This window comes from Onychostoma macrolepis, chromosome 21, assembly GCF_012432095.1.
Source record: "Onychostoma macrolepis isolate SWU-2019 chromosome 21, ASM1243209v1, whole genome shotgun sequence".
NCBI lineage: Eukaryota > Metazoa > Chordata > Actinopteri > Cypriniformes > Cyprinidae > Onychostoma > Onychostoma macrolepis.
In genome coordinates this window covers 133,047-145,963 of record NC_081175.1, presented here as the reverse complement: position 1 = coordinate 145,963, position 12,917 = coordinate 133,047, and the positions used below count along the sequence as shown (strand labels likewise).

The 12,917-nt window shown below is 43.7% G+C and overlaps 1 protein-coding gene across 1 annotated transcript in view; it reads left to right on the top strand.

Annotated features, from left to right (window-relative positions):
• Positions 1-9,193, top strand: part of sec24a (SEC24 homolog A, COPII coat complex component) — a 34,990-nt gene extending 25,797 nt beyond the window's left edge. Inside the window, exons 16-21 of the mRNA XM_058758872.1 lie at positions 522-697; positions 4,410-4,544; positions 4,979-5,083; positions 6,180-6,272; positions 7,568-7,671; positions 8,095-9,193. Coding sequence (XP_058614855.1) covers positions 522-697; positions 4,410-4,544; positions 4,979-5,083; positions 6,180-6,272; positions 7,568-7,671; positions 8,095-8,209 — 728 coding nt within the window. The 3' untranslated portion in view covers positions 8,210-9,193. The remainder of the gene's footprint in view (positions 1-521; positions 698-4,409; positions 4,545-4,978; positions 5,084-6,179; positions 6,273-7,567; positions 7,672-8,094) is intronic.
• The last annotated feature ends 3,724 nt before the right edge of the window (positions 9,194-12,917 follow it).

Genomic DNA, 12,917 nt, shown 5'->3' with positions numbered 1-12,917 from the left:
ATGTAAAATTTAATAAACAATTTTATTATAATAAAATGGAACTAATATAATAAACATGGTGTGAAGAATAGAAATCGAATATAACGTATATAATAAACTATTAATAAACAATGTCCATAAAATAGGAAGTAGAACATAAATAATATAATAAACTCAATAAACGTAATAATACGATAGAAAGTAAAATACAGCAAGGAGAAAAGAATAGAGCAAAGATTTTTATGAAAAATTATAAATACAGATCATTCTGTCCTCTTGAGAAAGATATTTAGAAGAATATTGAAGGCATTTATATAGAATTGAACTGATCTCAGGTGAATATCAGATACTGATTGAGGCTTATCCGCTCTGAACTGTTTTATAATGTTAGTTTGGCTTCCTCTATGGAGTCGAGTGTTTGGTAACGTGAAGCTGTCAGACTCGTGCTCATGTTCCAGATCATAGATCCTGCGTTCTCATATGAAGCGTTGTAACTGAGTGTGTTTGATGTGTTTGTTCTGATGTGTGTTTGTGTGTTTCAGCCGTGGATCGCTGTGTGACGGCGAGTCTGAGTGACGCTCGGGACGCTCTGATCAATGCTGCGATCGACTCTCTGGCATCCTACCGCTCCTCAGTGCTGACCGTCCCTCAGCCCGGCCTGCTGGCCCCAGCCTGCCTGCGCCTGCTCCCGCTCTACATCCTGGCCCTGCTCAAACACGTACGACACGCTACATACTCACACACCCGCTCTACATCCTGGCCCTGCTCAAACACGTGCGACACGCTACATACTCTCAAACACGCATGCGACACGCTACATACTCACACACCGCTCTACATCCTGGCCCTGCTCAAACACGTGCGACACACGCTACATACTCACACACCCGCTCTACATCCTGGCCCTGCTCAAACACGTACGACACGCTACATACTCACACACCGCTCTACATCCTGGCCCTGCTCAAACACGCACGACACGCTACATACTCACACACCGCTCTACATCCTGGCCCTGCTCAAACACGCACGACACGCTACATACTCACACACCGCTCTACATCCTGGCCCTGCTCAAACACGTGCGACACGCTACATACTCACACACCCGCTCTACATCCTGGCCCTGCTCAAACACGTGCGACACGCTACATACTCACACACCCGCTCTACATCCTGGCCCTGCTCAAACACGTGCGACACGCTACATACTCACAAACACGTGCGACACGCTACATACTCACACACCCGCTCTACATCCTGGCCCTGCTCAAACACGTGCGACACGCTACATACTCACACACCCGCTCTACATCCTGGCCCTGCTCAAACACGTGCGACACGCTACATACTCACACACCCGCTCTACATCCTGGCCCTGCTCAAACACGTACGACACGCTACATACTCACACACTCGCTCTACATCCTGGCCCTGCTCAAACACGCGACACGCTACATACTCACACACTCGCTCTACATCCTGGCCCTGCTCAAACACGCATGACACGCTACATACTCAAACACGTGCGACACGCTACATACTCACACACCGCTCTACATCCTGGCCCTGCTCAAACACGTGCGACACGCGCTACATACTCACACACCCGCTCTACATCCTGGCCCTGCTCAAACACGTACACGCTACATACTCACACACCGCTCTACATCCTGGCCCTGCTCAAACACGTGCGACACGCTACATACTCACACACTCGCTCTACATCCTGGCCCTGCTCAAACACGTGCGACACGCTACATACTCTCAAACACGTGCGACACTCTACATACTCACACACTCTACATCCTGGCCCTGCTCAAACACGTGCGACACGCTACATACTCACACACTCGCTCTACATCCTGGCCCTGCTCAAACACGTGCGACACGCTACATACTCTCAAACACGTACGACACGCTACATACTCACACACCGCTCTACATCCTGGCCCTGCTCAAACACGCATGACACGCTACATACTCACACTCGCTCTACATCCTGGCCCTGCTCAAACACGCATGCGACACGCTACATACTCACACACCGCTCTACATCCTGGCCCTGCTCAAACACGTACGACACGCTACATACTCACACACTCGCTCTACATCCTGGCCCTGCTCAAACACGTGCGACACGCTACATACTCTCAAACACGCATTTACACGCTACATACTCACACACCGCTCTACATCCTGGCCCTGCTCAAACACGTGCGACACGCTACATACTCACACACCCGCTCTACATCCTGGCCCTGCTCAAACACGTGCGACACGCTACATACTCTCAAACACGTACGACACGCTACATACTCACACACCCGCTCTACATCCTGGCCCTGCTCAAACACGTGCGACACGCTACATACTCACACACTCGCTCTACATCCTGGCCCTGCTCAAACACGTGCGACACACGCTACATACTCACACACCCGCTCTACATCCTGGCCCTGCTCAAACACGTGCGACACGCTACATACTCACACACTCGCTCTACATCCTGGCCCTGCTCAAACACGTGCGACACGCTACATACTCTCAAACACGTCGACACGCTACATACTCACACACCCGCTCTACATCCTGGCCCTGCTCAAACACGTGCGACACGCTACATACTCACACACCGCTCTACATCCTGGCCCTGCTCAAACACGTGCGACACGCTACATACTCACACACTCGCTCTACATCCTGGCCCTGCTCAAACACGTACGACACGCTACATACTCACACACTCGCTCTACATCCTGGCCCTGCTCAAACACGTATGACACGCTACATACTCACACACTCGCTCTACATCCTGGCCCTGCTCAAACACGTATGACACGCTACATACTCACACACTCGCTCTACATCCTGGCCCTGCTCAAACACGTGCGACACGCTACATACTCACACACTCGCTCTACATCCTGGCCCTGCTCAAACACGTGCGACACGCTACATACTCACAAACACGTGCGACACTCTACATACTCACACACCCGCTCTACATCCTGGCCCTGCTCAAACACGTATGACACGCTACATACTCACACACTCGCTCTACATCCTGGCCCTGCTCAAACACGTGCGACACGCTACATACTCACACACTCGCTCTACATCCTGGCCCTGCTCAAACACGCGACACGCTACATACTCACAAACACGTGCGACACTCTACATACTCACACACCCGCTCTACATCCTGGCCCTGCTCAAACACGTGACACGCTACATACTCACACACCCGCTCTACATGCTGGCCCTGCTCAAACACGCGTGCGACACGCTACATACTCACACTCGCTCTACATCCTGGCCCTGCTCAAACACGATGACACGCTACATACTCACACACTCGCTCTACATCCTGGCCCTGCTCAAACACGTGCGACACGCTACATACTCACACCCGCTCTACATCCTGGCCCTGCTCAAACACGTGACACGCTACATACTCACACACCTCTACATCCTGGCCCTGCTCAAACACGTATGACACGCTACATACTCACACACTCGCTCTACATCCTGGCCCTGCTCAAACACGTGCGACACGCTACATACTCACACACTCGCTCTACATCCTGGCCCTGCTCAAACACGTGCGACACGCTACATACTCACAAACACGTGCGACACTCTACATACTCACACACCCGCTCTACATCCTGGCCCTGCTCAAACACGTGACACGCTACATACTCACACACTCGCTCTACATCCTGGCCCTGCTCAAACACGTGCGACACGCTACATACTCACACACCCGCTCTACATCCTGGCCCTGCTCAAACACGTATGACACGCTACATACTCACACACCCGCTCTACATCCTGGCCCTGCTCAAACACGTATGACACGCTACATACTCACACACCCGCTCTACATCCTGGCCCTGCTCAAACACACACACATACAGCCACTGTGTCCAAAATTATTTAATTCTGACAGACACAGCAATGCATCATGTTCTAGAAGATCATGTTTGTAGTATGTTCCTGGGGATTAAACTGTAGAATATATTTTTCAGACCTAGTGGAGTAATAGTAACTAATAATATAAGCTCATTCAACTTGATGTCATATCCATATAAATCATTATTATGGTTTCTAAGCCTAGGACCTGCAGCACCTAAAGGGTTTTAAGTTCACTACTAGACTAAAAACAGTTAAAGGTAGGTTATGTCCCACTTCAAAACATAATATTTTGACACCTTTGTGAATAATCAGCTGTCAGGGTCTTTGGGAAAACGATGAAGATGTTTTCTGTCACACCGATAGTTTTTGCAGTGAATTGCCCAACATGGTGTTCTTTTATTCCTCTTTGACTCTCTTTGGTTGTTATTCTGTCTGTTTCTGTGTATCTGTGCTGTTGTCCAGTTGGCCTCTGACGCGCCTCACACTGACCTGTGCTCCCTCCTCCTCAGAAAGCCTTCCGGACGAGCGGCGGCCGGCTGGACGAGCGTGTGTTTGCCATGTGTCAGCTGAAGCAGCAGCCGCTGGTCTTCCTCCTGATGATGGTGCATCCGGGCCTGTACCGCGTCGACCAGCTCACGGACGAGGTCAGGATCTGATCACAGATACATGATGCTCAAACAGACCTTACAGAGTTGGGCATTGAAAACCAGTTCTGTTTTAGAAAAAATTTAGTTCAATTGTTTATTTATGCTATTGCTAATTGATTTTGTTTGTTCCTATTTTATTACTGACTGTTTACTTGTCTTTTAACACTTTAATATTTGAGATTTATAACTAAAAGTCCATAATCCATAATAACGCTTCCTCCAGTGAAAAAGTGTTCTGGTCTGAATCAGGAGAGAAATCTGCAGATCAAGCAGCGTTTACAAGACAAAACAGCTCTAAACGCATATGAGACAACAGCAGATGCACTTTTTCAGCGTTATTATGGATTATGGACTGTTTAAGGACAGCTTTTCACTTCTCAAGGCGTACGATGGCATAGATCATGATCGTGAGGTTTGTCTCTTGCTATCAGGGCGCTCTGAACATCAACGATCGCACGATTCCTCAGCCCAGAGCTCTGCAGCTGTCCGTGGAGAAACTGAGCAGAGACGCAGCGTTCCTCATGGACTGCGGCACCGTGAGTACACACACACACACACACACACACACACACACACACATAACTCGCTTGAATCTGATTGGCTGATGAGCGTTCTAAGGTGTGCAGTTATTTTCAGGGAAACGCACGGCGAGCGTAGTTCCAGGCAGCTCTTGACCGCATTACATGACCATATCACTTCGCCAAATGGTTCGAGGTATTTCAAAGGTCTTTACAGCCTAAAACAGCAAAATAATCAAAACCCACAACGACACTGGCCAAACAAATAAATATAGTAAACTATATGATAAAAACAACAGATAATTTCCATGTTTTTGCCACAAAGTTATGTTTTATTATGTACAGAAAGCACATACTCTATCTCTCCCGCGCGCTCTCCTTCACAGATGCACACACAGTTTGCACACATGCTAACATACGCGCTAATGTTGTTAGCACTATGGTCATTTTATCAGTATAGTTTAACAACTTAAAAACAACATGACTTCTCACATGCGAGGTAACAACGGCGCTGTTCTTGAAGAAAATGAACTTAGTTTCACTATTCGTGGAGACCCTGCTGCAGGACACTGAGACACAGCTCAGAGAGAGAAATCATCTCTAATAACTCAAGCCTCGTTACTAGGACTAAAGTGACGACGTGGAATTAGCAGCAGAGACATTTGATGAGATGCGTAATAAATGAACCCTACTCACAATAGAGTTTTAAGTACAAAAACTGGACGAATGGCTTGAAATATATCATCTGATCGATGTCTTGATGTGTGGTAACCGTAATATAAGCGGAATAATTGAGTCCGGGCCGTTGAATTATTAGAAAATAAGGCACACCCGCTTCACATCGTGACTGCATCACCACTTCGGGTGTGCATTATTTTCCAAGAATGCAACGGAGCGATGTCAGTTATTCCTTACAGAACGGCGCTGGTCCTGCTGATGAGAACACATCTTACGGACTCGCTAATGAAGCTTCTGCCAATAAAACAAGCTTTGAGCCTGGACTAAATAAGATCAAACAAGATGAACATTTAAAGATAATGTGTACAGCACTTATTATGCAGCTTATCACAAACATGATGATCACACGTGTTGTTGTGTGACGGCTTCTCCTCAGGTCATGTATCTGTGGGTCGGGAGAAACTGCAGCCCGGAGTTCCTCACAGAAGTGCTGGGAGTGGACAGCTACGCCGCCGTTCCTCTCGACATGGTGAACCGCTTTATTCACTCACGAGACACTGCTTTACAAAACAACACAGCTTTTCTACTAACAACTCACTTTGTCCAACAAGTGTTTATGTTTTTGCCTATATCTCTATCACATGAATGATTGCAAATACTGCTGTTCAACACTGCTGGACCTCGTTAGAAATTATTTCATTATAGCTCATTAACAATTATTTCTTGGTTTTATCGGTGGTGTTTTATGTAAATAAATGCTGTTTAATGTTATCGCCCTTAATGAGGTTGTTTTTGTGCCATATAATATTGCTCTGATGCATCTTAATCAAAGATGTTGAGATAATTTATCTTGTTCATCTGACTGGTTTTCAGCAGCAGTATGTGCCGCAGGGTTCCTGCACAGTTTATAAAAGTATGAAAATTATATTTTAGTATGAAAAAATATTTGCATTTCCAGACTTTTGCCCCGATTTAGTTTTCTATAATAGAAAATTAAGAATTTAATGAAAATAAATGTATCATACAAGTGATGATAGTATGAGTTAAAGTAGACTTAATCCCTTGAAATAACACACACTGCCCTAAAGAGAGCCAAATTTTGAACACTTTTTTTTTTTTTTTTTTTTTAATGACCGTACCAGTCTTTTTTATAGACCCTTGAACTTGGCAAATAGGACAATGTACACAGCCGTATTATGTCATGGTTTCTCCGCTGCGTGTTAAAGTGGACATTAGGCTTTGATATTAGAGGAACTATCCTAAGGAAAGCCACATTCTGACCAAATAGATCTCTATTAATTCATGCATCCATGTTCTCATTTTCTCCATAGTAAGATGGCAGACACACACAAAGGAAATAGGTGATAGTCTATGTAAAATTAGACATTTTAATGCATAAGAACACAAAAAAAAAAAATGTGCATGTGATTAGTTTCTCAAGGGCACATAAAATTTTCTTGTGTGCAAAAGTCTGTTTTTTTTTTTTTTTTTTAAAGGGGCTCTGTATGTTGTCACTTTGAGAAAATCAATGAATAAACCCCTGAATATTTACAGATGACCGTACTCTATACGAAATACAAATCTGAAAATAATGCTCCTTTTATGTTAAATATGGTTTGAAGATCTGCTGAAAGGTTTGGAAATTAGAGTCTGGAAAAGTATGGATTTGAAATGGAAAATGTGTAGGAACCCTGGCGCTGACTTCAACATCAACAGCAGTGTGTAGGTTTGAGCAATAATAGAGAGTGATTGTTGAAGCTGGTTTAAAGGAGCAGAAGCGAATCCGGTGAGATTTGGAGTGTAACGTGTGGTTTCTCCTCTCAGATCCAGCTTCCAGAGCTGGACACGGCCCAATCTTCACGCCTGCGAGTGTTCGTCGACTGGCTGAGAGAACGCCGGCCGTTCCACACCGTCCTGCACGTCATCAGGTCAGAACAGAGAGATCATGTTCCCCTCCAGACAGCGAGTCTCTATCTCACCTCGTACACCTGTTCATGTCGATATCAAATGCAAAATACCTGCCATGGATAAATATGGCACTAAAACTGCCAGAAGGTGGCGGCAAATCCCTGTCGTAATGAGTGATTCATTTCATGATTCAGTCAGTGATCCATTCAAAGCAGCCGATTCATTTAGAAACGAAGCAAGTGACTGTCTTTAATAGACGTGTTTTCGTTTGTTTTTTGCAAATTGAGTGACGTACTCGATAATGTCAGCTCACATATAGTGATGTCAAGATATGATCCTAGATGATAAATATCACACACCCCTATACCTTACATGAGTTTTGCTGATGATCCAGAGCTGTTTTTCTGTCTGAAGAGAGTCTGACGCTCCTCTCTTGGTTTCAGAGACGAGTCTCCGCTCAAGGCCGAGTTCATGCAGAACATGATCGAGGATCTCAGTGAATCCGCTCTCTCTTACTACGAGTTCCTGCTGCATCTACAACAGCAGATCTCCAAGTGATCCCACAATGCCCGGCTGGAGCCAGACGCAAACCTGCTGTCAATAAAGTCCCGTCGGTGTCCCACTGCAGCTGTTTGTGAGGAGTGACACACGGGTGACGTCACGGTCACACGGCGCTCTGAGCGCAGGTCCCTTCTAATTTATTGCCTTTTACTAAAAAAACGAAAATGTAGGAAAATGGTTTCTTATGAATTTCTTACGACCTTTATAATTAGTGCTACCCAAGAGTTAGCGCTTTATAATTAGTGTGGTTATTGTCACAGGTTTATCTGTTCGATCTTCAGGTTTGTCTGTATTCGTCAGTCATTGTTTTAATTGATGAGGAAGGCAATGCAGTTGAATTCAATATCTGCCTTAAGTGGGACTCATGCAAATGTTCTCTGAGAAGAAATGCTTTGTAAGTATGTGACGTTTTACACGACGCTCGACCCTGTGATCTTTACACATTATAGAAACATGTACATTGATAAACCTATATTATATTCAGAAGATTGTTAATTTTAGTAAAAACATTATTCAGATGATGCGAGACGATAAAACAAACTGCTTAGGACTTTAATGTTATAATTTTTTCCACGAAGAGAGATTTTTAAGAACGGGCTAAATCTACAAAAGCTTTAGGTGAAGGTGATCAGCTACAGAGACGTGCTTAAAGCTTGAAATATAATCCTAAATACAGAGATTTCTCTGCTACTAATAGAGATTTATGTTGAATGGCAGGTTGTGAATGCAGAACTGATGAAGGTAGGAGTAACACAATAATCTGAGCAATCTTCAGTCTTGATTCTGTTGCATAATCAAATCCAACATTCAGAGGGATATTTTTTTATATTTAAAAAAATCCTTGTTTCCTCTGCGGTTGTTCAGCTCATTTTAGCACACATGACAACTGTGTTTTTGAGAAATGATTTGTAAATTCTCTGCAATTTTGTACATGTGAACTTTATAAATGAATGAAGTCATTAAAGAGGAAATGTCGTGTGAGCTCTCCTGGATATCTCTACTCTTTCACAGTTACTTTGGCGCTTATATGCGCTCGTGTTCTCTCATTCAGTGCACAGCGTCCGCTGAACTAGACCGGACCGGACCAACAACGTCAGCAAACGTGTTACTCTCCTCCGTAATGACCTGATAAAGAGCAGCTTTACTGAAGCGTTAGGTGTTTGCATAAGTGTTGATCCAGACTGGGTTTCAGGATTTATTGCTGCTGCTCTCTACAGCTGTCCATTCAGACTGATGAGTTTGGAACGCAACTTCAAAAAGACAAAAAAATCATTACATTTGTAACTTGTAGATGCTGTTTTGAAGCCAGAATGTCATATAGACTACATATTGGGGCAGAAGCAGTGAGTCTTTGTGCAGGCGGTTGGAGAATCAGTCTGAAATTGTACAAAATGAAACGCAAGAGTGTTCTCAACGCCTTATTTACTGTTTTACAAACATGAAAATGCAGGGCAATCTCCAGCAGTTCAGTTCAGATGCATTCAGAAGCCCAGATCCGTTACGCCAGCCCCATTTGGCTGGAAGACATGGCATTGTGTCAGAGAGAGGCACAGCGTGCTTTTTCAAGCATACATTTCGCTGTCTCACTATGGGATATCCTAACTTCTGTATTTCCAGATAGCCTGTCTCAAAGTCTGCTGCCAAGGATAACTCTAATAGGGCCGGTTGAGTCAACACTCGAGATCCTACGCTCCATACGGCGTGTGCAAGAGTTTGAGCTAAACATCCAGTTTAGAGAACCTTGTAAATGTGTGCTGCTTCACAGATATCCTGTGACCCCTCAGAGAGCCACGACAGGGACATTCCTCGTCGAGTGAGCATGTCAACCAGATGGAGGCGTAAGACCTTCACATCCAGGGGATAAACGCTGTTGAATGATCGGCTATGATAAAATTCAGTGACGTGTCCAAATTTCTCTTTTAAAAAAAATACAAATAAAATATGTGCACACATACAGTGCTGGGTAGGAACTGATTACATTTAATCTTAATTAGATTCCAAAAAGAAAGTACTTGTAATTAGATTATATTACATTTTAAAATACCTGTAATCAGACTACAGTTACTTTTAATTGGTTACATGATTATTCACGATCGTATGACATGCTGGGGAGTATATATATATATAGGTGCATCTCAATAAATTAGAATGTCGTGGAAAAGTTCATTTATTTCAGTAATTCAACTCAAATTATGAAACTCGTGTATTAAATAAATTCAATGCACACAGACTGAAGTAGTTTAAGTCTTTGGTTCTTTTAATTGTGATGATTTTGGCTCACATTTAATAAAAACCCACCAATTCACTATCTTAACAAATTAGAATATGGTGACATGCCAATCAGCTAATCAACTCAAAACACCTGCAAAGGTTTCCTGAGCCTTCAAAATGGTCTCTCAGTTTGGTTCACTAGGCTACACAATCATGGGGAAGACTGCTGATCTGACAGTTGTCCAGAAGACAATCATTGACACCCTTCACAAGGAGGGTAAGCCACAAACATTCATTGCCAAAGAAGCTGGCTGTTCACAGAGTGCTGTATCCAAGCATGTTAACAGAAAGTTGAGTGGAAGGAAAAAGTGTGGAAGAAAAGATGCACAACCAACCGAGAGAACCGCAGCCTTATGAGGATTGTCAAGCAAAATCCATTCAAGAATTTGGGTGAACTTCACAAGGAATGGACTGAGGCTGGGGTCAAGGCATCAAGAGCCACCACACACAGACATGTCGAGGAATTTGGCTACAGTTGTCGTATTCCTCTTGTTAAGCCACTCCTGAACCACAGACAACGTCAGGCGTCTTACCTGGGCTAAGGAGAAGAAGAACTGGACTGTTGCCCAGTGGTCCAAAGTCCTCTTTTCAGATGAGAGCAAGTTTTGTATTTCATTTGGAAACCAAGGTCCTAGAGTCTGGAGGAAGGGTGGAAGCTCATAGCCCAAGTTGCTTGAAGTCCAGTGTTAAGTTTCCACAGTCTGTGATGATTTGGGGTGCAATGTCATCTGCTGGTGTTGGTCCATTGTGTTTTTTGAAAACCAAAGTCACTGCACCCGTTTACCAAGAAATTTTGGAGCACTTCATGCTTCCTTCTGCTGACCAGCTTTTTAAAGATGCTGATTTCATTTTCCAGCAGGATTTGGCACCTGCCCACACTGCCAAAAGCACCAAAAGTTGGTTATATGACCATGGTGTTGGTGTGCTTGACTGGCCAGCAAACTCACCAGACCTGAACCCCAGAGAGAATCTATGAGGTATTGTCAAGAGGAAAATGAGAAACAAGAGACCAAAAAATGCAGATGAGCTGAAGGCCACTGTCAAAGAAACCTGGGCTTCCATACCACCTCAGCAGTGACACAAACTGATCACCTCCATGCCACGCCGAATTGACGCAGTAATTAAAGCAAAAGGAGCCTCTACCAAGTATTGAGTACATATACAGTAAATGAACATACTTTCCAGAAGGCCAACAATTCACTAAAAATGTTTTTTTTTTATTGGTCTTATGAAGTATTCTGATTTGTTGAGAGTGAATTGGTGGGTTTTTGTTAAATGTGAGCCAAAATCATCACAATTAAAAGAACCAAAGACTTAAACTACTTCAGTCTGTGTGCACTGAATTTATTTAATACACGAGTTTCACAATTTGAGTTGAATTACTGAAATAAATGAACTTTTCCACGACATTCTAATTTATTGAGATGCACCTGTATATACGCATGTCATTATGTACATGTCATTATATTTTATATTATTGTCATTTTAAAAAGATTTATTTTAATTTTAAATTTTTCTGATTTAATTGTTAGCTTTTAATTAAACTCACAAACCCCCTGCAGTTCCTTCATGAACTCCAGTTTGGGAAACTTTTACATAATGTAATGTTTAATGCACTTCAGTAGTAACAAATGACTTGGTCGGTGTCGCGTATAGCTGTGTGGGCGGAGTCAGCGCGTCCTTCCCCCCCCTCATTGGAAAAGCAGGTGTTGACCATTCATTGAAGGGTAAGTCTAGCCTATCTGGAGTGCATATAAATGTGAATATTAAGCTTGATATGTTTCATACGTTGTATATCCATAACTGCTGTCGGAGTTCTGATGTTGTGTGCTACCCGCTCAGATTGTGCTACCTGTTCATTTGGCAGTATATAAGTCTTCAGATCAGGTTTTTTTTTTAGGGTTAGGGTTAGGCTTACTAGAGGTACAGAACGCCACACAGCAACTTTTCGGCATCGCACCAAGCAAAAATCAATCGAAATCATAACACAAAGTAAAGATCAAGCGTCTAACATTACTCCGTACATTAATTCAAACGGTTTGTTTTCCCTCCTCTGGATCAGATCCAATACGTAGTGGATGTTTGACGCGCATGCGCAGTATTGCATTTTAATGCGCAAAGTGGGGTTGTCATTAAAGGTGCTGTATGTAGGATTGACACCCAGGTATTGCAGTCCAGAGTGCACCTGGACGATGGGGCGGGGCAACACGTGTCGCTCCGCCCACCTTCAATTTCATTGGTTTATAATACAGCAGAGCTTATCGGTGACATTTGTGCATGAGCATTCTTTTATATACGTTTTTATGAATGATCTACGCTGTTCGGCTGTACTACAGAAATATTAAGTGCTAACAACAGCGACATTGATTTTAGTTGGAATCAATTAGCAAATGTGTTGTTTTTTTTGTTTTTGTTTTTCCGGCAGAACAGAGCT